Below are 26,590 nucleotides of genomic sequence, written 5' to 3' on the forward strand. Positions count from 1 at the left end.
ACCTAGTGAATATTTTCTCATTTAAAATATAAACTTATATTTGTCTACTTATTCTGTATTTATTTTTAACTTTTTTTCCAAAAGCTATCCATATATTCCCTTATAGTGAATTTCTCAAGCTCTCTCTCTTTCTCTTACTTTTAACCCCAAAAATAATTTCATTTTCCTTTCATCATCTAGACCAAACATATCATCTAACCATGTCATCTCACAGACCACAAGATCAACCTTCTTCATCTTCAAACTCTGGTCACCACACACCACAACCGCTTCCACTGCAACTTAGCCGCTACGAATCGCAGAAACGCCGTGACTGGAACACGTTCTTACAATACCTCAAAACCCTAAACCCACCCATGGCAATCTCTATATTCGACCACACACATGTCCTAAGCTTCCTCAAATATTTAGACCAATTCGGTAAAACCAAAGTCCATAACCAAGTTTGTGTCTTCTTTGGACAACCCGATCCACCGTTGCCTTGCACGTGTCCTTTAAAGCAAGCTTGGGGAAGCTTAGATGCTTTGATAGGACGGTTAAGAGCTGCTTACGAAGAACACGGTGGTGGATCATCCGAGAACAACCCGTTTGGAAACGGGTCGATCCGAATATATTTGAGGGAAGTGAGACAGTTTCAAGCTAAGGCTCGTGGAATCCCATATAGGAAGAGAAGTAAACGAAAGAAGAAGACATACGACGTCGTTGTATAGCAAGATTAAGTTACATCTTGAAAAACATATATAGTTTCCAATATAAGGTAATCAGAAAATTTCTTCTCCTTCTTTATTTTAAATTATTTGATTTCACTCAATCATTAGACTTCAAGACTATCAAGAAACCAAAAACTAAGAAATTTACTCAATCAGTTGTTTATAACAACCCTAATGGTGGTGACTGATCACTGATATATTAAGAGGTAAATTTACCAAGATGAGAAATTATGTAGCTAGCTCTTATAATATCTGGTAAATTTACTATTCATTAGAATGATTAAGATAACACTATTTACTTCCCTACACCTTTTAATAACTTTTTTTGTTTTTAGCTTAATTAGTATTAGTGTTGTCATCCTTCAATTCAAGCCCAAATATCAAATCTGATAGTATTCATGTGTGAGTATAGTAACTGAAAAATAAACAAGTGTGGCTATATAATACTTGTCTAAACCTAATATTCTCAATCCAAAACACTAAATTAAGCACTATATTTTATGTGTGTGTATCTAGAGCTTAACTTTTACTTATTCAGAAATTAAGCATAATTATCCGCGTGTTCTGTAATTAGGCCATGTAACTTTGCTTATTTTTAAAACTCAGTGATAATCTAAGATGGCTTTGATTGATTAATGAGCACTCAGGTAAATTATTTACTCCCTACGTTTGTTGCAATTTGCAAAAAGTAGCTAGGTGTCCTATGCAAACAACTTTAAAGTTCATCAGATGCATGTAAACAATCAATTTTGAGTTCGCTGTTTTTGACTTGTGATTCATCCAAGATGAACTTTTAAAAAAACTCTTTGATCCTACTTATGATTTTTTTCCACGATGGTAGAAGTCTAGAAGATATAGTTTGGTCATGTTTATGCAAATAGTATTGCGTTAGTTATAAGTGTTCTTATGTTTTCGTAATTGTTTTTGAAGATATATCGAGGAGAGTATTAAGAGGAGTAAAAAGAGGGTAGATGAACTCGATCAGCACTGGCCACTGGGACACTCCTGTCTCACAGTCTCCAAGTTCTTGGACACAGTTATGAAACCATGAATTAATAAAGCACGGTTAATTATTGATCTAAGCCAAATATATATGTAGTACGATCATGTACGTAGTCATTATCCCATATACAACATGCATTTCAAAACAATATATAACCTGTAGATGGATTCCGGCCGGTATGCAAAATGAATGTGAGATTGTGATTGAGATTTTGCTTCTTTTGCCGGTCTATATAAAAGTTGCTATCTCAATAAAAAAATACAAATACAATACATTGCATATGGTTAATTACAAGGGTTATATATGCATGAAAAGTGTTTAGAAAGGTGTATAAAGTCTTATCGAAATTTCGTCCTAAATTGGCTAAGAACCCACATGCATTTTCTGTAAGTAGTAATCTCTTGTCTACTATTGTTTGTGGTCAAAATGTGTTACAATACATTTCATATGATTTATTACAAGTGCTAGATATATAAGTATTGTTTGGGTCAAAATGTGTTATAATACATTTCGTATAATTTATTACAAGTGTTAGATATACATAAACTAATTTAACCTTTTAGTTGTTACACAAAAAAACATTTTACCTTTGACAAAAAAAAAAAAAAGACATTTTACCAAAAAAAGAAGTTTTAGACAAAACCTAGTTTGGGCTTAAAATGGATCAAAAAATTTTGGGCTCTTTGGCCTTTTTCTAAACATTACCGTTAGATTAGGTTTTGAACATTTCTAAACTTACCGTTAGATTAAGTTTTTGAACATCTTTGTTATATGTTTCTTTTTCGTTTTGTCAATTTGTTTTTTCTTCCTTTTAGCATCTGTCAACTATATATATTTGTTTCTTATAATACAATATAAATGTGTGATTACTAAGTGTGATTCGTGTGAACTAACGTGGAACCACTTTTTGCCACAGTCTATTTCATAACCTTCCAAACTTAACCGCAATACATTCTTCGTTACAATGACGTTACAGAGCAAATTGTTCCTTATAATTTTGTATAAAACTATTACCATTGATAGTCATATAAACAAATAGTGTAGCAAAAGAGATAGTCATCATATGTTACACTGTTTGACACTTAAGTATTTTTGTTTTCTATGTGCATGTATAATTGTATATTGCAATATACTATTAATCTATTCGAATGTTAAGATTTCATATATTACTAATTATGCTTTTATAGTTTCATAAATTTAATATTTCTTTCAGTCGGCCTTGTTCTAAAGATTTTTCTAATATCTTTGTCGACCTATAGATATTTCATTCTCATATATATAAATACTAAAACGTACCACTAGAAAAATTTGAAGACAAGAACCACAACGGTCGGTAGAGAAAGCAAAAATTTGTGAAACACAAAACAAACAATAATGAAAACATCTCATGTATGCGGTTCGACATTAGTACAAACTATCAATGCTCCATTACCTCTAGTATGGTCAGTCCTACGACGTTTTGATAACCCGAAAACATATAAACAATTCGTGAGAACGTGCGCTCTACGTTCCGGCGATGGAGGAGAAGGCTCTGTCCGTGAAGTCACGTTGGTTTCCGATCTGCCGGCGAGTTTCAGCCTAGAAAGGTTAGATGAACTTGACGATGAGTCTCATGTGATGGTGATTAGCATTATTGGTGGTGACCATCGTTTGATTAATTACCGGTCGGAAACGACTGCGTTTGTGGCGGTCGAGGAGGAGGAGAAAACGGTGGTGGTGGAGAGCTATGTGGTCGACGTGCCGGAAGGAAATACTAAGGAGGAAACGATGTTGTTTGCTGATACTATCGTTGGGTGTAATCTTAGGTCATTGGCTAAGTTATCGGAGAAGATGGTGCATGGTTCACTTTTAGAGTTTTAACTTTGAAGGATTCAAAACTCATGAGTTTTATTTCATGAGGTTTTCTATAGTAACTAGCAAAAACCCCTTATTATACGAAGAATAATGTAGGTATTTTTTAAAAAACATGTATTTCGCGTTATGTTCAAGTTTATGTGTTCTTTTTTCTTTCTTTTTTTCTTTTTTTTTGAAACCAAGTTTATGTGTTTTATATGATGGGAAAATATGGGATAATAGAATAATTGAATTATCAAATAGTGAAATGAAGAACGACTGTATAAGTTGACAAAAAAAAAAAAGAACGACTGTATAAATGAGAAAAAGGTCGAAAGACTATAATTTTAAAAATAGTTGTAGTTTTAACATATATTGAACAAAATTTTAGCGTTTTATCATTTTGTTCAAATTTTTGTGACCACATAGCTGTTACACCGTTCGATCCTATTATATTCAATAGAGTTACGTTTTAGAAATGTGACTACATAGCCGTTATACCGTTCGATCCTGTTACATACTACGGTAAAATCTCTATAAATTAATAATGTTGGGACCATGGAAATCTATTAATTTATAAAGATACTAAATTATCGATAAATTAATAATTATTAATTTATAGAGAAATATTTCTAATTTGAAAAATATTTTCAAAACAATATTTAAAAGTAAGATTTAATCATGATAATTAGTATTTTATATATTCAATTACAAATAAAATAAGAATTATTATGTATTAAAAGAAAATGCTAACTATTTTTCATATAGTAAAATATTAGAAATAAAATCTAACAAGAACTAATGTGTCTATATATACATATATGGTATTTCCTTATACATATTTAATCATATTAAGTTGAATAAATTAACGTTTACAATTACATGATCTTGAAACTATTAGCGCCTAATTGAAACAAGAAACACATTTAGACTAAACGAATGGAATTAAGAAATTATCGTTTATATAATGTCCTAGCTTGACTAAGTGTGACGCCAAGAAGATTGCATAGCATTGCTTTTTTGTTTTTTGTTTTTGTTTTTTACTAAACAATTGCATAGCATTGCTCGTAACACAGTCGTGTATATATATAGAAAATAAGAATTGGTTCCCCTTCTTCTATCTTCAAATTCTACCAAGTTAAAGCCTTAAACTCAATGTAAAAAAAAGAAAAGCCTTAACCTCGTGAAGATTTGAAAATGTGAGATTGCAATTCTGAGATTCTCTAACCAAAACTAAATCGAATGTTTAAGAAACAAAAATTGAAGTTGTATTTTGTTACTTATCAGAATTTTAGGTGATGGAAAGATGAACCACATACGCATTCCGGTTCGATAAATGTTGTTACCCTCCTAAGAAAAAAGTGATGCTATTTTGGGCTTAAACTGGATCTTTGAATTTTGAAATGTAGGTTAGTTTGAGCCTGTTCTAAACTTGCCTTTTTAGGTTCATCTCTGTTCTTTCTTTTTGTTCTCAACTTTTTTTTTTTTACAATATAAATGTGTGATAAATAAGTGTGATTCGTATGAACAAAATTGACTACGTGTATTCATTTTAAGCCACTAGTTCTAACACATTCCATGTCATAAACCTCCAAATTTAACCGCATTACATTCCTCATTACAATGACGTTACGAAACCAATAATCATAATGTTTACAAATTACAATGTATTGCTATAAATATAATTTATGGACAAATATAAATATATATATATATAGCCACCATATGCTACACTATTTGAGTTATAATCAATCTTTAATTTTATATAAGAATTTTGTTTTATGTGCATATTACAATGTACTTAGTCCAAAGCCTTAATTTACTTTTTATTATTCTCCATTTATTATATACATATCACTAAAGCTTTGTTTGATATTATGAAATTACTTCATGATTCTCCGAAAACACCAAAAGAGAACAGCTCATATTGTTGTCGGCATTGTTTTGAGTACTCTAGATATTTCTCATATAAAAACTTAAAACAATAATGGAAGGTTCATAAAGATTTGAAGATATTATCCAAGACAACGGTCGATAAAAAGGACAATGGATCGTAAGTGCGGTTCCATAACCAGAAAACACAAAATGGAAACTTCTCATGAACATCATCATAAGTGCGGTTCCACACTAGTACAAACTATAGATGCTCCACTATCTCTAGTTTGGTCAATACTACGTCGGTTTGATAACCCTCAAGCCTATAAACAATTCGTGAAAACGTGCAATCTAAGCTCCGGAGATGGAGGAGAAGGCTCCGTCCGTGAAGTGACGGTGGTTTCCGGTCTTCCCGCGGGTTTTAGTCAAGAAAGATTAGATGAACTTGACGATGAGTCTCATGTGATGGTGATTAGTATCATTGGTGGTGATCATCGTTTGGTTAATTACCGTTCGAAAACGACGGCGTTTGTGGCGGCTGAGGAGGAGGAGAAGACGGTGGTCGTGGAGAGTTATGTGGTGGATGTGCCGGACGGAAATAGTGAGGAGGAAACGACGTCTTTTGCTGATACCATCGTTGGGTTTAATCTTAAGTCATTGGCTAAGCTCTCGGAAAAGATGGTCGCTCGTCTAAATTTGTAATTTTTAGAATATAGTTTTAGTGTTTTAAAGTATTAAGTTAGCAACTACTATAGCAATAGTCATGTTCACGTATATGCATGATATATTTTATATATTGTGTGGAGTATGTGTTAGTATGTTAGGTTTGTTCTTTTATTTCAATTTTTTAATTCTCTTGCACTCGAACTTTTGTAATATTGTAAAATTCTAAATAAAATGTACAAGTACTATAATTGTTTTTTTTTTTTTGGTCAAAACATTATATATAACAACATTATTATATATCAGTTTTCAAGATAAAAAAAACATGTATCAAGTATGTAATTTTGGTATAGTAGAAATAAATTATTTGGTGGGATCAGAGCTTTTGTATGAATGACAATAATATAAAATGGATCTTGCACTATAGTTTTACCCTGTCCTTTTCACGTCCGCAAATTTAGGGTTTAAATATTATCCGGTTGATGAAACATGTCCAAAATGTGAACGTCAATACATTAAATGTAGAGCTATGTGCATGGCTATTTTCTTCTTCTTTTGATCCAAGGGTTCTCTTTTATGTTTAGTGGGTATGCCAGAGATTACATTTAAGATACGACGTTTAAATATACACATCTTTTAGTTATTGTGTTTGTGTACGGTGAATTTGAAGTTCTAAAGATTAAAAGAAAAACATGGTATTTATGTTAAGGGATTAAAAATTGTGAATTATTTTGCTACAAATATGTTTCTGTGAGTGAATCTTTTATCGCAAATTTGTGAGGGGTTTGCACGTCAATTTAATGTTATACCAAATCATTCGATATGGTATAACCAATAATAAACCAAAAATTTTGTATTATGGGTTTTGATACGAGGATTGAAGTTGCGATATGGGACTGAGGTTTAGAACTTTGAAAATAGGTAGAAAGTGGAGTTTAACTCTTATTTTAAATGGACTGAGATCGAGATTAAAAATATGTGTGACTGTAATGCTATATGAAAATTAATGGGGGGACACATATCGATTTTCGAATTCGGTGTTTACCATAGTGAACAAAGTAGTTTATCGCTAAACATTTTTTTTCAAAAATGCTTTCTTTGTAATCTTCTAAGAAAGTGTTGAAAAATGATGTAATCTAGAAAACAATACTTTCTTTCCTTTTGAGTATACATGTTTTAAATAATCCATTAAAACCTTGGTCCTTTTTTTTTTTCTACATAAGAAACAAAATTGCCGCTGGTGAATTTAATGAAACATTTACATACACTTTTGAATAGTTTGGTAGTTCATAAATTCAAATAAATGACAATATTAATAATTTGTTATCTGCTGGCCAAACCAATAATAATAATCACAAATTCACAATAATAATTTGTTATCTTCTTCACCTTGTTTCGATGCACCCAAGGTCCACAATATTGATTACAAGAAGGTACGCATTGCAATTTTTTGGGATTTTTTTTCTCTTTCTTTTACATCTTTTGGAAATATATTTTGATGTATTTAAAATAAACCATAACGTGCTGTTTAATTTTTTTCTACCTTTCAAATAGTGCTCACGAAATAAACAACAAATAATGTTTAATCTACACTATATGAAAAGAAAATGAAATAAATAATGATTGGAGATGAATAAATATAGCATGGCGTGACATTTATGCTATAAATAGAATTATCAAAAACGTTGCGTGGTCCAGAAAATGACGAAAGCATGTGTTTACATTGCTTATGAGTTGGTCTATCTAGTCAAGAATGAAAATGACTTACAAATTTTTCTGAATTTTTTTTAGGTTATTTAGATACGATTTATCCAAATATTCATAAAACTTAAGTATCTGGATCTTATTAACTTCACAATTTTTTTTATATTTTTTCACTTGAAATTATACACTTGACACTTCAGAACATATTGGATCGAATAAATCAGATTAATATATTTGTAATGGGTGAAATTTTATTACTGGCATTTTCAGTAGATTCCCTAACTATGAGTAATGTTGTTCCTGGATCCGACAAAATTAATATAGCCCACTGTGACCGACTAAATTGTTGTCTTTTGAATTTTTTCACTATAATTACTTATCATCGGATCCATCCGTTAACTCAAAACGAAACGAAAAAATGATATTTATTTATAGTAAAATAAAATTTATAGAATTCAAATTTCTTTTTTAAAATAATTAAAGAGGTTTTGTGTCGAAACCTATACATTTTCTCATGTTCGAAACTAAAGGATGTTATATAGTTTCGTCTCTTCGAATTTTATATGAAGAACATAAGAATAAAACAAATTTACGTCAGGCTAGAGTAACGAGTGTGTACCACAGGAAGAACATTATCTTCTATAGTAAAAGTACAATTATGCAAATTAAAATGTGTTACAATACAAATCAGAATCAGTGTTCTTTTATTATATTACTAGAGGAACATTATCTTAAGCAAAACTGTTATTCACGTTAGACAAAAACATATTTGTTTCGGAATATTATGATCAAAATAATGTCGTTTACTATAAAACGAATATTTCATTTCCAATGTTTCAAATTTCAATCACCCTTAACACTATTAGTTTCTTAATTAATATTTTCTCAATGGAGTTGTTCACGAGAATCACAAAACACACATAATAGTCCAACAACAAACGTTCGAATTTGTTCTTATCGAAATCTATATTTTTTCATAATTGTTTTTAAGATGTGATTATCAAAAAAGATATACATAGTATAGTAACTAAATTATTTTATATTTTTAGTTCAAATATTATATATTTTACTGTTAAATTTTGTTATAAAACCATTTTTCATGTCAATCAAAAACTGGAATTAACCTGCCATAGAGACATTTAATAATTTTTTAATTGACTTTTCTTTAGTTTCCATATAATTTCTGTAAATACTTTTCTTCTTTTCTTCCTATTAAATGGTGCTATTTCTTTTATAGTAACAGTATCTAGCAGAGCAGAAGACATCACTAACTCTCATGATTCTGTTTTCTTATTTTTTATTCATTCATTTTACACTTTCTTGATTCTCAACACTTTTCTTTAAATGGCTCTTGAAAGGAATTTATCTGAAGTAACAATGGAGGAGCAAAAACTAAACTTTGATGCTCCATTCCTATCCGTGAGGCGGATTCCGAGTAAACCAGAGGATCTAAGTGAATCATACAACACCGAGGAGAAGAAGACGACGAGGAGGAGGAGAAAAGTCCAAGATTTGTGTGATGAAACAGAGCATCGAACTCTGATTCGGTTATTACAAGACCAGAGTTTCGAGCATGTAATGGAACCATCTTCAGTTCCTTTTACTTGGGAACAGTCACCTGGCAAGCCAAAAGATCAGCAGCATACAGTAATCGAAGAATTTGACCTAATCAAATCTTTGGAGATGGTTTCTTCAACCGCAAGTTTCTCTGTCAGTTCAAATGGAGTCAGTGACTTCGACAAGTGTGGAGATGGAGACAGATCGGGAAACGTATCAAGAGATGACGTCATTCTTGAATACCGTGATCTCATCATGTCGAGGTTTTTACCAGCTGCGGAAGCATTCGCCATGAAAAAGAAGAAAGAAGCTTCTCGTTTCAAAGAGGAGAGGAAGAAGAAACAGAACATTGCTCTACAGAGAGTCTCTATGGCAATTAATCAAGATTTGAACAACGATGATGATGAGGATGAACATAATGAAGATATTGATGCAACAGTTTACTCAAATGATCCCAAGAAAGCTCAATTAGGGTTCTCGCCATGGTTATGTTCCAAGAACTCAGTAGATGTTCTTAACCCGGTTCTCTCTCGGATCAAGACATGTCAGGATATTGGAGTAAATTCGAGGAATGTCATAAACCCGAAACCGCTAGATTCTGTTTACAAAACCAAGTCAGCATCACCAAGAATCTTGAAATCAAACCAGGTTATGAATAGTAAGTCTCAAGAAATCTATGCACCACCAAGATTTTCGAAAGAGACTCCCAAAATTTCTCTACCAAAATCCGGAGAAACACTCCGAATCCCGGAGAATCGTTCGAGGTTTGAAGGAACAAGCGATCAGAAACAGAGACAAGAAATTAGGTTTCTTGTGGAAGAAGTAAAGAGAAGGAGCAACAGAAACAAAAACAGGGCACAGAATCTCTCTATTCCTCAACCTCCATTGCCTAAAACTCCTACGGAGTCATGGCTTTGCCGGACAGTTCCAAGAAGCTCAGCCGCCTCCTCCGTCGTCTCCGGTCAAGCCGCCCGTTTCAGGAAGACTAATTCTCAGTCTCTAAAATGGGAGACGATTGTGAAAAGATCGTATAAACACAATGATCGTGTTGGCTACTCAGAGGTATGTATCAACCGGACATAAGTATAAGAATTATCTTAAGAATCTTTGTCTTAATATTTGGATTATGTGCATTTGTGTGCAGGACCTTATTATTGTTCATCCCTCTCGTCAACGCAAATCCTAAACCGGAATCTTCTCTTCTCTATACCTGTATTCGTTTTTTCCGGTACAGTAGAATTTAGTGTCATACGTTTGCCTTGTGTTGTATTATACTATTGTGGATTTGTGGTATTGTAGATAATGATGCCGGATAAAATCCGGATTTGGTGTCGGACCGGATCGGTTTAATTAGGTTGGAAATATATAGCCACATTATTGTTCAATCCGAACAATTTTAGGAATTGTATTGATCCAAATTTTCTTGTATGAAGAAACTGTATTTGTTCAAACATTTGAATGAATTTCGTTTACATAATTTCATGTTAATTAATTATATATAATCTATCTTAACATTTTTGAAGTACATTTTGTACTAAAATATAATTTGGATTATAACTTTTTATTTTTTTATTATTTACATAATCAAACCCTTGCCATTTAAATAAATAGCAAAACTTAAAAGTAACTTTTGTAATTAACTCACAAGCAAATCGCAAAAATGGAAACAAATATTTATTACATCAAAATGTTTTCCTAAACTCTCTCTTTAATAAATCAAATTTCTCTCCAATATATTTATATAATCTTATTTGTTTTTAATTTATATTATTACATAAAATAAATTTATAATAAAAATAGAAATTTTTTCCACACATTTTGCAGTTTAAATTTTAGAAAACGGACGCATATATATAACTCAATCGATATAGGAAAAAATATACAGTAAAACCTCTATAAATTAATACTCGATAAATTAATAATCTCTATAAATTAATAAATTTCTCCGGTCCCAAGCTGAGACCAGTGTAATTTTAGACATATTTCGATAAAATAATAAGATAATAATTTTTTTAAAAATCCTTTGTAAATATATGGTCCCAATAATATTATAAATTAATAATTATGTAAAATTTTCAAAATATATGTATATATAGACACATTAGTTTTTGTTAGAGTTTATTTCTAATATTTTACTATATCAAAAATTGTTAGCATTCTCTTTCAAGACATAATAATTATTATTTTCTTTGTAATTGATTATATTAAATACTAATTATCATGATTAAATCTCATTTTTAAATATTTTTCTGAAAAAACTTTCAAATTAGGTAAATCTCTCTATAAATTAATAATTATTAATTTATCGATAAATTAATACCTCTATAAATTAATAGATTTTCATGGTCCCAACATTATTAATTTATAGAGGTTTTACTGTATGTACAACGTCTACATAAAGTATAAAATTTTAGATTATAGTTCAAACCATTATAAATACGACTAATATGTTCACCACTACAAATGAACATGAACTTTGATTTCTCAGGTATCCAAATTAAAAATTTTGTTCAGTTTAATATGGTTCCTTATTTAAGAGAAATAAAACTTTTAAAAGGTTTCAAAATATTATCAATTTTTTTTTTAAATTTGAAAGTATTATAAATATTAAAACTTTTAAAAGCTGAAAATTATAATATTTAATTTAAGTTTTATAGAATATTTAAAATATTAAAAAATTGAACTCTACAAAATTTTAAAGTATTATTAATATTTGAACTCTAAAAATATAATAAAATTGTACGTAAATATGATTGAACGGGTTTGAGTATACATAAATATGATTATATTTTTTATTACGGATTGTCTATATTTAAAATCTTTTACGGGTTAAGTTAAAATAAAAATTTTTATTTACAAGAAAATTGTCTCGGGTTGACCATATATATCTATGAATCTACTTATAATATAAATTCAAAAAATTATATAAAATTAAAATAAAATACACCCTTATAAAACTAGACTATATATACCAATTACGAAGATGATCAACCAAACAAATATATCAAGTTTTGGACCCGTGTTATACCACGGGGTATATCCTAGTTATAAAGATTATAATCTTATTGATTGTAATAATATTTACCTATAAAAAAATCGACTAGTGGTTTACAAATATAAGTAAAACACCCTTTTGCTTTTGGAATTTGAAGGATTATTTTGTGATTTTCTTTTGTATTTTTATAATGATTTTAGTTTGGTAACAATTATATACGTTATATATTTTGGATTTTTCCAAAAATCGCCATATACATGCATCATAAACAAGTCGATAATAAATAATCAAGCCTCTTTCAACAAGTGTTTACATGCACTTTGTTTAGAAGTACAATAAATTATTTAAATCTTATCTAATACTTAGTTTGCCTAAAAAAAAATCTTATCTAATACTTCAATGGTGAGTTTTAATCTCACTTTGATGTCAATGATTTTTTAATAAAAAATCAAAAACATTTCTACTCTTATATTTGTTATCAAATTGTCAACTATTATACCAAATGATTCCAATTTAGTAACTTGGAGAGGTTTTTACTCTTCTCAAGGTCTTGAGAGCTTAAAATTGTTTATACATATTTTTATTGGGAAAAAAGCCGAAAAATACGCCATTTATTTTTTATTTGGACGTTTAATACCTCATCTTTTTTGGTTGCAACAAAAATACTTCGTTTATTTTATGATGTCATAAAAAATCTTTGTTTATATAATGGTTAGAAAATTCATATCAACGATTTAACAGTTGTTAACGCCGTTAGAAAATTATATAACAGAGTTAAATTTTAACTTTAGATGTTTTAATCTATATATAATATGGTGTTCAAGTCATTGTTGATGTACTACTGTGGTCTGATGGCAAAACGTGTTATTTGTTGAGGAGGGTTTTTGGGTTCGAATCCGGCTAACAACACTGAATTTTTTTTTTTTTTTTTTAATAATCTTCTTCTTCTTCTCCTTCAACCGAACTGTATATGCTTCTTACCTTTTTCCAGTGAACTTCTTAATCTCAGATATCTACCACGCTTCATCTCATTGTCTGGTTTGATCTCTTCTTCCTTGTTCTCTAGATCTAGATGTGGCAATAAGATCTGAGATCTGTGAAGATGCAAGGAAAGCTTTATCGACGACTTAAGGGTTCTTCCGCATAGGTCACAAGGACAATCAAATCGAACCTACAAACGCTAATCCCTGACGTGAACTGTTGCATTCGGTAGTAACAACAATTCAAAACAACAAATTGATTCGATTCAATCGAAGAAGAAGCAGATTAAGAAAAAAAAACAAAAAAGGAAAATAAATTTAACTAGTTATCAGGTGGAATCGAACCCACCAACCCCCTTTCACAAAAGTCACGTTTTGCCATCTGACCAAAATCATTATTGGCTATTAAATGATACCAATAGTTTATATACTTTTAAACATCTGAAGTTAAAATTTAACTCTGTTATATAATTTTGTAACGGCGTTAACAACTGTTAAATCGTTGGTATGAATTCTCTAACCATTATATAAACAAAGATTTTTTATGACAACATAAAATAAACAAAGTATTTTTGTTCCAACCAAAAAAGATGAGGTATTAAACGTCCAAATAAAAAATAAATGGCGTATTTTTTGGCTTTTTTCCTTATTTTTATTTTTATTTTTTAAAATTGTCCTAAAAATTCACAATGGTTATTCATTTGCTACTTTCTTATGTGTTTTTTTCTCTGAAACATGAATCCTTACGTTTCTTGATCAATAGCAAAACAAATAAGATAATAATAATTAATAGTCATTTCAAAACATCGCAAAACAATTATATCCCAGAACAATCAATATTGGAACTATCTTCTCTTGATATCCTAATGTATCTGAACAAATCAATATTGGAACTATCTTCTCTTGATGTCCTAATGTATCTGAAGTTTTCTTTTCTTGCTATCCTAATGTATCCAACACCAATGTTTTAACACCATTGCAATCGTGTAGTTCAAACATCTTTAATGACTAATGCGTAATAAATATTTGCTCCTTTTTTTCTTTTCATTTTCATGATTTAAATACACAACTATAGTTTGAATGTTATCATAACTGTCAACAAAACTTTGAATGTTATATTAACTATCATAATAAGAGTAACAATAAACTTTGAATAATGATGCATTCATTGTAAAAAGATTTTCACATTCATTCAAAAAAATATAAATAATAATAATCTTTGAGATACCGGCATTATTTTTTTCTATTATATATAACACTTATTAATTCAAATAAAATTAGATGCATAAAACAAAACTAAATTTATTTATTATAACCTGACAATTCCACAAGTTCAAAAAAAATTCTTAGTTATTTATTTTTTTGGTTACTTGTTTTCATTAAAATAGCATTAGTATCAACATGAATTACCAATATTTTTATCTAAGGAATTGAATCAACTGATTCAAATATTTGAAAGGAGAAACGGGAAAGCATCCACACATTTAAAACGAGGAGTTGTTTTTTTATAAATGAAATTATTTGGTTAACTAAATTTTCCATATGATCATAGACTCATAGTATGTATATCTAGTATGATTATTTACAAATCTCTTACAAATTTTTGGTTTATTAAACTAGCGATTTACAAATGTCATCAAACCAAGATGTGAATAATTGTATAGATGTTTTACTGGACTAGGCCTCTACTGGATGTTAAGGCCCAACTAAGAATACTTCATATAAGATACTCGTTATGATTCTTAATTAAAAGCCCAACAACTACCAACAATTTCATTTTTTTTTTCTTTTTTTTTTGTCATCGACCAACAATTTCATTTATAATCATCATATTAGATGAAGCATCAAACTCTTACTAACATATGGAGAAAATAATTAAGGTTGACTTACAAAATTAAAATATAATTAACTATATAGTAGTGGGCGACATGTAAGTAAGAAGCACATGATCTTGAATTATTTAAAATTAAATCCCATGTAAACTACACTTATTCTATATGCCACGTCACTAAACACTGGACCGTTGATCATAACACATATAACTTATTTAATAATCCAACGGTCCTATGAGCAAAGTTGGCACCATAGTCTCAGGTCAACTCTGTTTTCTTTTAAAAAAATTATTATTTGACTAATCTTTCGCGCCATATAATATTATGTTCGATACGTTATTTAGTTTTGAATTATTAATACGAATACAAAAAATATTCTATAATTATGGAAAATCTAAAGGAAGTTAATAGGATACTCATTGATAGGAAATTTATAATTAAAAAAAAAATTAACAGAGACAGTTTTGTGAGGTGAAAATTGTTGAAAAAGAATTGAAAAAAAAATAGGAAAGAAAAAAAAAAGATAGAGAGAGAGAGAGAGAGAGGAAGAAAAAGGAAAGAGAGAGGAAGGAGAGAGAACCCACCACCCTTTGGCCCTGGAGAGACCAAAGATGGTCGAAGAGAGAAAACTCTGAGATCATCGTCTTCATCGATCATCTTCTTCATCTTCATCATCCTGCAAACAAAACAAAACAAAGGGCAAGTTCAACATTATATCAGAAAAAAAACTTAATATTCGTTTTTTAAAACAATAAAATTCTGTTTTTTTTATTTTATTTTTAAATCATTTTCTATTTTTCTGGGGATTTTTTTTTGTTTTTTTTTTTGTTTTTCATTTCTGAAACCCTACCCAATTCTTGGTGAAGAAGTTTCTTCTTTTAAAGGTAATTTTTTTTATATACCTAATTTGCAATGTTCTTCACATTGCTTCTTCAAGAGGGTTATTAATATTCTCTTTGTTTTATATTTGTTGTTAATGTTTTGTTTGTTTCTTGTTTGGTATTTTTTTTTTCTTTTTTGCAGGATTAACGAGAAGAAGAGAAAAAAAAAAAAAGAGAGAGTTGTTTGACTCTTTAGGAATTTTTAGGGTTTTATGATTTTTTTTTTTTTGCAAAACTGGAAACAATGAGAAACCCTGATTGTTCAATGATCATCGTGAAGATTCTGTAAAAGTTTGTATTTTTTTTTATAATTCGTTTCATTTTTAGGAAAAATCTGGCGATTTTGTATAGCTAAAATGGGTTGTCGATGGAATCCAATTGGGTTCCAATTCTCTTGCTTCATGTTCTTCATCATTACCCTTCAATCTCGTCCCTCCTTGTCCCTCAAATCTGAAGGTGTATATACAAGAATGTTTTATTTCTCATTAGATCATTTGTATGTAAATCAATGTTGTTGAGTTCTTGTTGTGTCATGTGGTTTCAATGTAGGTTTTGTATTGTTGAAGTTCCGGGCAAGAGTTGATTCTGATCCTCATGGAACTCTTGCAACTTGGAATGTTTCTAATGGTCTTGATCATTTCTGTTCTTGGTTTGGTGTTACGTGTGTCGACAACAAAGTGCATATGCTGTAAGTTTTGTAATTTTAAGAGTTTCTTTGTGACTTCTTTGTGATTCTTGTTCTGATGATGACATTGTTGTTGGTTCTGTTTTGTAGGAATCTTAGTGGTTGTTCGTTGGAAGGAACTTTAGCTCCTGAGCTAAGTCAATTGAGTGAATTAAGATCTCTGTAAGGATCTTCTTTACTAATCTCTGATCTTTTCCTCTGTTTCTTGAAAATTAAAAACTTACTTTGTGTTGTAGTATACTATCCAAGAACAATCTCTCTGGTGATATTCCAAAGGAGTTTGCGAGCTTTGCGAAATTAGAGTTCTTGGATTTACGAGATAACAAGTTAAGCGGCGTTGTTCCATCCGAGCTAAACAAAGTCTTGACACCGGAAAACTTGTGAGTTGATTAAAAGGCTTGTGATGTTTTTTGACCTAAACCAAATCAAACGTGTTGATAAAGAAAATGTTCTGTTTCTTGGTGGATTCTTTAGGTTGCTTTCTGGTAACGAATTCGCGGGTTTTATGACTATAAAGTTTCTGAGACTTCAATCGCTATATAAAGTCCAGTTGATGAACAAGAACCAAGATCTGTCTTCGCTTTCCGCTGATGTCCTCGACTGTGTAAATAGAAAACTTGGATACTGGTAACCAAACTTTTGTAGTTATAATACTTGTGTTGAGATGGAGAAATATATGCTTTCAACTGACTTGTGTTTTAAAAACTGTATTGACAGTACTGTTTCAAGGAGAAGTCTAATAAGAACAAACAAGGCAAAGGCTTTTGTATTGCGGATCAAAGCAACTACAAGACGTTACATGTAAGCATTTTTTCCTGTAATATGAAAATTTTCTCAATCCTCTTGGTTTGATTTGTATCTTCCAATCCTCAAGTGTTACTTATTGTCTACGTTTATGTCTCTTCAGGGTGCGTAGAGAATCTCGTGGGATTAATTATGTCTCGAAGTATCAACCAAGTAAGGCTAAAAGATGAATGAAACTTCTGCAATTGGAAACACTAGAAACTAAATCTTCTTTTGTTGCTGTTGCAGGTTATTCAGAGAACGAAACTAGTATCTTCAAAAGGCGTGAGTTACTCGAGGGAACAAGTAATTTAGCGGCAATGCCAGCCCCTGATGCTCCTAGTCCTTCTCAAGAGATTGTAACCATAGTGATTCCTCGAAGCAGTGGGTCTTTTCCCGCGTTAGCTAATGCGAAGAAGAGAATACCTCCGTTGATCCCTCCTTCTTCTTCTCCTCCTTCTCCTACTAACAACACGTCTATTGATCCACCGAGAAAATTTGAAGAGAAATCAAAAGGGTTTAAAGACATTTGGTTGTATGTTGTTATTGGTTTTTCTGCTTTCGTAGCGATGCTGATAATAGTAGCGGTTATCTTCTTCTGCCGGAAAAGAGCTGTGAAGAGTATAGGTCCATGGAAGACTGGTTTGAGTGGACAGTTGCAGAAAGCTTTTGTTACCGGTAAAAAGAAGTTGTTTAAAGCAAACTCATTTTTGCTCTGTTTTTTTTAGGTTTAACTTAATGTGAGAAAATGTTTTCAGGTGTACCTAAGCTAAACCGGTCTGAACTAGAAACTGCTTGTGAAGATTTCAGTAATATCATTGAAGCATTTGATGGTTACACTGTCTATAAAGGAACTTTGTCAAGTGGTGTTGAGATTGCGGTTGCTTCAACCGCGATTTTGGAAACGAGAGAATGGACAAGAGCTATGGAAATGACTTATCGCAGAAGGGTAATCAAAAGAAACAGAGTTTTCTTTTTCTCACCTCTTTTACCAAGAATCTTGACTGATGTTTGGAGAGCTTTAACTTATTTGCAGATTGATACAATGTCAAGAGTCAACCATAAGAACTTTGTGAATCTAATAGGATACTGCGAAGAAGATGAACCGTTTAATAGGATGATGGTTTTCGAATATGCTCCAAATGGAACTCTTTACGAACATTTGCACGGTAATAAACATCTGAACCTGTCTCCCATATCAAGATCTTGTTCACCAACCAATCTTTATCTTCTTGTTCAGATAAGGAAATGGAGCATCTTGATTGGAGTGCAAGGATGAGGATTATAATGGGAACTGCTTATTGTCTTCAATATATGCACGAGCTGAATCCACCTATCGCGCACACTAAACTTGTCTCATCAGCAATCTACTTAACCGATGATTATGCAGCAAAGGTACTTATTGCTTTCTTGCTTAACAAGAAAACTGTTTATAAATGATTTTTTTCTTTCTTGCTTAACAAGAAAACTGTTTCAATGGTATTCTTGATTATTAATCAAACTATTCATTTTGCAGGTTGGAGAGGTTCCTTTCAGTGGACAAACAGGGAGTAAACCGAGGAAACCTATGAGTGGCGATTTAGACCAATCTTCATTGCCATTACTATCTGAACCAGAGACTAATGTGTATAGCTTTGGAGTATTAATGCTTGAGATTATCTCTGGAAAGCTCTCAGATTCAGATGAAGAAGGAACAATTACAGAATGGGTAAACAAAAGACTCAAAAAACTCAAAATCAAATCTCAATATTTCTTGATTTTGAATTACTAATGTAACACTTTCATGTTTTCTTCTCTTGTGTCTCACAAGGCATCAAAGTATCTGGAGAATGATAACTTGAGAGATATGATTGATCCTACGTTGACAACATTCAAAGAAGAAGAGCTTGAAGCTATATGTGACGTGGTACGACATTGTCTTAGAATCGACGAAAGCCAAAGACCAAAAATGAAAGACGTGGTTGAACAGTTGAAAGAAGTAATAAAGATTTCTCAAGAACAAGCAACACCAAGACTCTCTCCTCTTTGGTGGGCAGAGCTTGAGATCTTATCCTCTGAAGCTACATAACCATGAACAAGAACGATCTCTCTCTCTCTCTCCTTCTTCTCATCCTCTCCTCTCTATCTTCGAGTCGTCACACGTGCCAGAGGTTCACAAGCTCTTTCTCTATCTGTTTACTGTAAACATCGTCGTTCTTATATGTTTTTCTTAATTCTTTCTATTCATTAAATTTGTATTCTTGGTTGGTATTGATAGTGTATTTGGAATCCAGATCATATATAACGATGTGCTTGTATAATTGTTTGTATACTATCCTACATATACCTACGTATAATTTAACGTCTTTTGTGGTGAAAAGTTGCTTGTAAACTATAATTAACCAGCTTCTTTACTAACCTATTCCCCATTATATGGTTTTTTTTCTTTCTGATTTGTACTTATTTTAAAATTTTTAATTGTGTCTTTCTATATATAGCAAATGATATTTTGTTAGTAATAATAACGTAAGACTATAACAATGGAAGAACAACACAAAATTACACCTTAAAATCAGGTATATATTACATTTACATCTTCTTTATACAAAATTGTTCGCAGACATGCTTCACTTCATATCTTAAAATGAACTCTTACTTTAAACTAGGAGAGAAGTCGAACTCGTTTAGGTTAGAAGAAACAATGTAGCCAAAGATTTTACACCTCATTGCATGTGACCGGGTTAGCCAAATGTTACACCTCATTGCATGTGAATGTGACCGGGTTAGCCAAAGGTTACAAGATTTAAAAACTCATTGATGTTTTTTTGTTGCTTTTAACTTTTTTCATTGATAAAGTAAACTCATGGATGCTTTTTTTTTTCTTTTTAACTTTTTTCATTGACGTTATAATGCAAATACCAAATACCCAATAATGTAGTAATAAAAGATACTATATATTAGTCATATGTATGTTCAATAACCTGAGCAGACAGGTATTCATCTGAAAAACGACAACCATGACGAAGCTTTTTTAGTTAAGCACGTTACACGAAGAGGGACTCGCCTGCCATGTGTCAAACCATCCTCGTACGTGTCTAAATTCACTGCTATAAATACAACCAATTATATAGTTAGTAAGTGGTAACGATATTAATCTTTGGTTTTTTCCAATCCATATTTTAAAACCATGATAATTGTTGGACCGCTTGTCCAAATTTTCCTATTTTCTTGTATTTTTCCTATAGCAAGAGTGCAAGACTTGACCTCGGGATTTTGAGATGAATTTTCTTTCTTTCAAAGGTTTCCTACTACCTAGGTATACAATAAAAACAAACTTTATTCAATTTATAGAAACATTTTATATTTTATTTCGATAATGAAATCCACCTTTCCAGTAATTTAATTTTTCTCTGCCGCTTTCATTTCATGCATGTGATTTATGTTATGAATTCACTCACTATTAGAACTTCTATCTGTATATATATGATCATATCGAGTTTTTTATAAGTATCGTTTCCACTCGTAGTAAGTGGCAGAAGTTAATTAATTAAGCTTTTTAAATCATACTAAGTTTTTTACGAAAAGAAATCTAAAAGTTGGAGAGGACTCTCGTTCCCAAAGTTATCCTACACCCGTTTTCAAGTCTGATCCCCAAACATATTACAAAATTCGTATCTTACTCATATAACATGCAAAAGTATATATTAATTAGTAACTAACATTTTAGTAACTAACAAAAGAAGAAGTTATAATTCCCACAAAGAAGAAATAAAATTACAAATAGGTGATACCAACGCATTAGTGGTTGAAATATATAAAAATGTTTTTTACTTTAAAATGAAATATATAAATGGAGTTTATCTGTTTATGCTATACTTTCAATTTTGTTGTCCTCTTTAAAGAGGTAAAGTTGCCACATGGAACATTTGACATCATTCTGAATTTTGCAATATATCTTTCTCTCGTGTAAGTATTACATTTAGAACTTAGAAGAAACCTAACTTTGTTTTATCATAATTATTAATATTCTATATGCATGCAAATTCTAATTTTTAGTTTATTTATTTTTTCTTGGGATGAATTTAATTATGTATCTCTTTTTCTAGAAAAAGAGTAGAGTGTGTCATCTTCCGTTACTTAGATGAAAGGGTTTCTCACTTTCTTTGATTATATATATGCACAAAATTAATGGCAAAATTAACTAATTTTGGAACGACAAGTTGCACTCTCTATAAGTCTTCCACGTAATGCATGCATGCATTATTTCTTCTCAATTCACCGCAAAGCACGTATAATCTTTCCAACTCTCAGTTCTAATAACCTATTCGTTAATTAAAGGTGTCCGTGACTTGACCAAAAAAAAAAACGAAAACAAAAGGTGTCCAATTAAACCTTTTCTGTCCAAGTTCATTTCGACTTTTGTGTTGTCAATGTATTTATATGTTTCTATTCGGTTCGGTTAAGTATATACTTGTTCAAATAATATAACTTCTGTTGAGCTTTTAGCTAGAAATATCTATTACTAGAAGTCTAGAAGTAGAAAATATCACCCTAAATTCAGTTTATTTTGGTTCTATCTAGTTTGGAAACATTTATTTTCAAAAAATTGCTTATTATTATTTTGGTTATAAATTATGAATCATTTAAACCGGATTCGACATTGTACTCAATATTCAATACTCATCAATATTATTATATTTTATAATATTTGGTTTGGAGATAATCATTAATCAGGGAATAAAAGTTGGTTCTGGTCCAAACTGTATATAAACCCAACGATACACAAAACATAAACAAAAACAAACCAATAACCAAAATATCAGAAAAAAAAAAAAAAAAAAAACAAAATGGGATCTTCATCAAAGAACATCGAACAAGCTCAAGAAAGTTGTTATCTCGAGTGGATGAGTTTGCAATCTGAACGCATCCCTGAGCTCAAACAACTCTTAGCTCAGCGACAATCTCAACACGGGGATAAAGATAATGATGACAAGCTCCGTGAGTTAACGGGAAAGATCATCGGAGATTTCAAAGAGTACGCCGGAAAGAGAGCTAGTCTTGCTCGCCGGTGTAGCTCCAACTACTATGCACCGTCGTGGAACACTCCTTTAGAGAACGCTCTTATTTGGATGGGTGGTTGCCGACCATCTTCGTTCTTTAGGCTCGTTTATGCTTTGTGTGGCTCACAAACTGAGATCCGTGTCACTCAGTTCCTTCGTAACATCGATGGCTACGAATCTTCAGGTATAGGTTTGGACGTTTTTTCAGTTTTTTCGATTTTTGAGTATTTATATATTAAAAAAAAAAAACAAAACACAAATTAAAAGACTATATTGTTTGGTTCGGTTGGATAAAATTTGGTACGGTTTGGTTTCAGTCCGATTTCTATTACGATTGTTTGTTATTAAGAATTTTTGACCGATTTGAAAACTTAATTAGTATTCGGTTCATTTTGTTTGAGACACGAATAAATAGATTGTAATTCAGGATCTTACATAAATTTTAGGTTCGGTTTGAATTTAACAATTTGGTTCGGGTCAATATATGTAAGACAAAAATATTTGGTTTGGTTTTGACAGGTGGTGGTGGCGGTGCATCACTTAGTGATCTAAGTGCGGAGCAGCTAGCTAAAATCAATGTGTTGCATGTAAAAATCATAGACGAAGAAGAGAAGATGACCAAGAAAATCTCAAGCCTACAAGAAGACGCGGCGGATATTCCCATCGCCACCGTGGCTTACGAGGTGGAGCACGTCGGAGTGCCTAACACGGTAGTGGATCAAGCTCTCGACAAGCAAGAAGAAGCTATGGCCAGTTTATTGGCCGAGGCCGATCATCTAAGGGTAGATACTTTAGCGAAGATCGTCGAGATTCTATCGCCGGTACAAGGGGCCGATTTCTTGCTCGCCGGGAAGAAACTTCATCTTTCGATGCATGAGTGGGGATGTATGAGAGATAGTCGCCGTCGTGAACATATGGTTGACGCCGAAGGTGATGCCGGAAGAGAGGAAGTGAAGTAGTCTTTATTATATTAGAGATGATATATATATATATATATATATATATATATATATATATATATTATAGGTACGTACGTGTCAAATATAAGAATTTCATAATAACAAGAATTATAATCTTGATACTATCTATAAAGTTATGTATGGTATACATATCTTAGGGATATATAACCCTTATATATGTTAGTTTTATTTTCTGAAGTCTTATCGTATTAGGGTGCTTGGTTTTATATAAGGTTTTTATATAAGTACTTGGTTTTTGTATAAGATATAGATAGATATTTTGTTTTTAAACGCAGAATATGTTTTTAAATACAATCCTATCTTATCTAATAACTATTGTTTCGTATAATATTGTAGCTTAATTTATTTTGATGTTTTATATACTTCTTTAAACCTATCTATTTGAGCAATTTTCATTTTAAGAGTTTTATTCACATGGTATTTTCACTCATCAAGAAATACATAGACAATAATATTATCTTCGATGCATGTACAACTGTGAATAATTGGGCCACAACGACAACAAATAGTTAGAGAAATTGAGATTTGTGTGTTTAGGTGGCAGCAACATGTTCTCGTCTCGACAAGTCAGCTTGGAATTTTTTATCCAAGATTGCATTGGATTTTTCATATTCTAAATTCTCTAAATTTATTGTGTGTGTTAGAAATATATCCACAAAAAGACAATAATATATATAGATAACTATTCAAAAATTTGCTTCATCATGTGAACCTTCATTTTCATGTCATTTTAACACTTGGTTGGTATAGGGAACACTTTTCATATACTACTTTCCTTAAAATCTTGAAATAATAGGGATTTAATTGAAATATAGCTTCCATTATCCATTATGAGAAATTTGTTTTTCATTGAATTCATCCTCTTTTCAGCGACATCAAAACTTATAGACTACTTTTGTAGATTTGGTAAACTAGTTCACTAGTTCTAGCTCTTTAACAAAAATTAAACAATAAGAATTGAAAGCCTTAAAAATCTTAAATAAGATTTAACAAAAACCCAAAAAAGAAGAAGATATATATGCACCTCCAAGATTTCTGATCCACTAATTTTCAAATCATGACATTTTATGAGAGACAAGTCGCACAACTTGAATCATCTAAAGATTTATGGACAACCATTGAAGTCCATATATTATTAATTACAAATAATTAATATACAAAAATAGAAAAAAAAAATCTGGGATATTCTTATATCAACAAATAGCATCCACTATTTTTAGGAAATCCCATTCCAAGAATCACCACGACCACACAACTCTAAGATCTTTTCCTCTTGTATTTTTTTTTTTAGCATTACTATTTTAAATATATGCAAGATTTAGACCCAAGAAGAAAAAGACAACCAAACAAAACAATTCGAAAATTATACTTTTTCTCCTCACATGAACGTTTACAGAATTTGAGCGTTGTCTATCTCTTCTAAGTAAATGGAAAAAACATTCCAAGACGAAGTTGTTCAATAAACTCATTCTTCTGCTTTTTCATCAAGTTCCTTTGTTCACCAAAACAGCCGTCAGAAAAATGGATAAAAACGGCATCGTTTTGATGCAAAAATACGAATTAGGTCGCCTTCTAGGTCAAGGCACATTCGCAAAAGTTTACTACGCACGCAACATGGAAACAGGAGAAAGCGTAGCCATCAAGGTGATCGACAAACATAAAATTGTGAAAGTCGGATTAATCGATCAAATCAAACGAGAGATCTCAGTGATGCGTCTCGTTCGTCACCCTAACGTCGTCTTCCTCCACGAAGTCATGGCTAGCAAAACCAAGATCTATTTCGCTATGGAATACGTTAAAGGAGGTGAGCTTTTCGATAAAGTCTCTAAAGGAAAGCTTAAAGAAGACATTGCTCGAAAATATTTCCAGCAATTGATCGGAGCAATCGATTATTGCCATAGCCGCGGAGTTTACCACCGTGATCTCAAACCGGAGAATCTTCTTCTAGACGAAAATGGCGATTTGAAAATATCTGATTTCGGGTTGAGCGCGTTGAGAGACTCGAAGCAACAAGATGGCTTGCTTCACACGACATGTGGAACACCTGCTTATGTGGCTCCTGAAGTGATAGGTAAGAAAGGTTATGATGGAGCTAAAGCCGATGTTTGGTCTTGTGGGGTTGTGTTGTATGTGTTATTAGCTGGCTTTCTTCCGTTTCACGAGCAAAATCTTGTGGACATGTACCGGAAAATCTCAAAAGGCGAATTCAAATGTCCTAATTGGTTTCCTCCGGAAGTAAAGAAGCTGTTGTCTCGGATTCTTGATCCTAACCCTAATTCAAGAATCAAGATTGACAAAATTATGGAGAATTCTTGGTTTCAAAAGGGTTACAAGAAGATCGAAACGCCTACATCTCCTGATAGTCATCAGATCGACTCGCTGCTCAGCGATGTCCATGCAGCGTTCTCAGTACAACCGATGTGTTACAACGCGTTTGACCTGATCTCTTCGCTGTCTCAAGGATTCGATCTCTCGGGTTTGTTTGAGAAAGAAGAGAGATCAGAGTCAAAGTTCACAACTAAGAAAGAAGCGAAAGAGATAGTGTCGAAATTCGAAGAGATTGCAACAATTAATGAGAGATTCAATTTGACTAAGAGCAATGTAGGAGTGAAGATGGAAGATAAGAGAGAAGGAAGAAAAGGACAGCTTGCGATTGACGTTGAGATATATGAAGTGACAAAGAGTTTTCATATGGTTGAGTTCAAGAAAAGTAGAGGTGATACGATGGAGTACAAGCAATTTTGTGATAGTGAGCTTAAGCCTTCTTTGAAAGATATTGTTTGGAAATGGCAAGGAAACAACAACAATAGCAACAATGAGAAGATTGTTTGAAGTTATTTTTGCATCTCAATAATATTTTCTTGATTTTATTGTTTTTATTTCAGTATCTATTCAAATTGTGAGATTTATGATAATGGCTGGAAATCATCATCATATATCTTAGATTGTTGTTACTTTTTTACTGTGGGCAATAGTCACACAAAGATTTTTAAAGTAGAGGAAAAATAAAAACAAAACAATGTGTGAATTAGCTAATGGTGCGGCCACTAGAATTTAACACATTTAACAG

At 31.6% G+C, this 26,590-nt stretch overlaps 6 protein-coding genes and 1 long non-coding RNA gene across 7 annotated transcripts; all 7 read left to right on the forward strand.

The window, feature by feature from the left end:
- The first annotated feature begins 131 nt into the window (after positions 1 to 131).
- Positions 132 to 1,932, forward strand: LOC17876209. Its single transcript, XR_002835523.1, has 2 exons — positions 132 to 757; positions 1,641 to 1,932. It is a non-coding gene; the product is annotated as an uncharacterized LOC17876209 (long non-coding RNA).
- A 1,155-nt stretch (positions 1,933 to 3,087) lies between these two features.
- On the forward strand, positions 3,088 to 3,632 carry LOC17874884 (abscisic acid receptor PYL12). Its single transcript, XM_006282261.2, has one exon. The coding sequence runs from the start codon at positions 3,088 to 3,090 to the stop codon at positions 3,571 to 3,573; it is 486 nt and encodes a 161-aa protein (XP_006282323.1). The 3' UTR covers positions 3,574 to 3,632.
- Positions 3,633 to 5,631: 1,999 nt separating this feature from the next.
- LOC17877358 (abscisic acid receptor PYL11) lies at positions 5,632 to 6,135 on the forward strand. The gene has a single exon (XM_006281133.2). It carries the CDS (start codon positions 5,632 to 5,634, stop codon positions 6,121 to 6,123), a length of 492 nt encoding a protein of 163 aa, XP_006281195.2. The 3' UTR covers positions 6,124 to 6,135.
- A 2,974-nt stretch (positions 6,136 to 9,109) lies between these two features.
- LOC17875989 lies at positions 9,110 to 10,795 on the forward strand. The gene is made up of 2 exons (XM_006280460.2): positions 9,110 to 10,407; positions 10,490 to 10,795. Exons 1-2 carry the CDS (start codon positions 9,133 to 9,135, stop codon positions 10,529 to 10,531), a joined length of 1,317 nt encoding a protein of 438 aa, XP_006280522.2. The 5' UTR covers positions 9,110 to 9,132; the 3' UTR covers positions 10,532 to 10,795.
- A 5,416-nt stretch (positions 10,796 to 16,211) lies between these two features.
- On the forward strand, positions 16,212 to 19,846 carry LOC17876475 (protein MALE DISCOVERER 1). Its single transcript, XM_006280043.2, has 13 exons — positions 16,212 to 16,489; positions 16,583 to 16,721; positions 16,809 to 16,880; positions 16,955 to 17,098; positions 17,193 to 17,345; positions 17,436 to 17,519; positions 17,626 to 17,675; positions 17,751 to 18,179; positions 18,260 to 18,450; positions 18,538 to 18,670; positions 18,742 to 18,896; positions 19,018 to 19,209; positions 19,312 to 19,846. The coding sequence occupies exons 1-13, from the start codon at positions 16,390 to 16,392 to the stop codon at positions 19,567 to 19,569; spliced, it is 2,100 nt and encodes a 699-aa protein (XP_006280105.1). The 5' UTR covers positions 16,212 to 16,389; the 3' UTR covers positions 19,570 to 19,846.
- Positions 19,847 to 22,278: 2,432 nt separating this feature from the next.
- LOC17874965 (protein DELAY OF GERMINATION 1) lies at positions 22,279 to 23,532 on the forward strand. The gene is made up of 2 exons (XM_023784479.1): positions 22,279 to 22,724; positions 23,060 to 23,532. Exons 1-2 carry the CDS (start codon positions 22,328 to 22,330, stop codon positions 23,497 to 23,499), a joined length of 837 nt encoding a protein of 278 aa, XP_023640247.1. The 5' UTR covers positions 22,279 to 22,327; the 3' UTR covers positions 23,500 to 23,532.
- Positions 23,533 to 24,839: 1,307 nt separating this feature from the next.
- On the forward strand, positions 24,840 to 26,463 carry LOC17876246 (CBL-interacting serine/threonine-protein kinase 20). The gene has a single exon (XM_006279479.2). It carries the CDS (start codon positions 25,042 to 25,044, stop codon positions 26,350 to 26,352), a length of 1,311 nt encoding a protein of 436 aa, XP_006279541.1. The 5' UTR covers positions 24,840 to 25,041; the 3' UTR covers positions 26,353 to 26,463.
- Positions 26,464 to 26,590: the final 127 nt, after the last annotated feature.

This window comes from Capsella rubella, unplaced genomic scaffold, assembly GCF_000375325.1.
Source record: "Capsella rubella cultivar Monte Gargano unplaced genomic scaffold, Caprub1_0 scaffold_8, whole genome shotgun sequence".
NCBI lineage: Eukaryota > Viridiplantae > Streptophyta > Magnoliopsida > Brassicales > Brassicaceae > Capsella > Capsella rubella.

Bases quoted from the DNA above. Each gene is read 5' to 3' on its own strand.
- LOC17874884 (XM_006282261.2), top strand. From the start codon at position 3,088: ATGAAAACATCTCATGTATGCGGTTCGACATTAGTACAAACTATCAAT.
- LOC17877358 (XM_006281133.2), top strand. From the start codon at position 5,632: ATGGAAACTTCTCATGAACATCATCATAAGTGCGGTTCCACACTAGTA.
- LOC17875989 (XM_006280460.2), top strand. From the start codon at position 9,133: ATGGCTCTTGAAAGGAATTTATCTGAAGTAACAATGGAGGAGCAAAAA. The intron at 10,408-10,489 runs GTATGTATCAAC...ATTTGTGTGCAG, and splicing joins ATCGTGTTGGCTACTCAGAG to GACCTTATTATTGTTCATCC.
- LOC17876475 (XM_006280043.2), top strand. From the start codon at position 16,390: ATGGGTTGTCGATGGAATCCAATTGGGTTCCAATTCTCTTGCTTCATG. The intron at 16,490-16,582 runs GTGTATATACAA...GTTTCAATGTAG, and splicing joins CTTGTCCCTCAAATCTGAAG to GTTTTGTATTGTTGAAGTTC. The intron at 16,881-16,954 runs GTAAGGATCTTC...TTTGTGTTGTAG, and splicing joins TTGAGTGAATTAAGATCTCT to TATACTATCCAAGAACAATC.
- LOC17874965 (XM_023784479.1), top strand. From the start codon at position 22,328: ATGGGATCTTCATCAAAGAACATCGAACAAGCTCAAGAAAGTTGTTAT. The intron at 22,725-23,059 runs GTATAGGTTTGG...TGGTTTTGACAG, and splicing joins CGATGGCTACGAATCTTCAG to GTGGTGGTGGCGGTGCATCA.
- LOC17876246 (XM_006279479.2), top strand. From the start codon at position 25,042: ATGGATAAAAACGGCATCGTTTTGATGCAAAAATACGAATTAGGTCGC.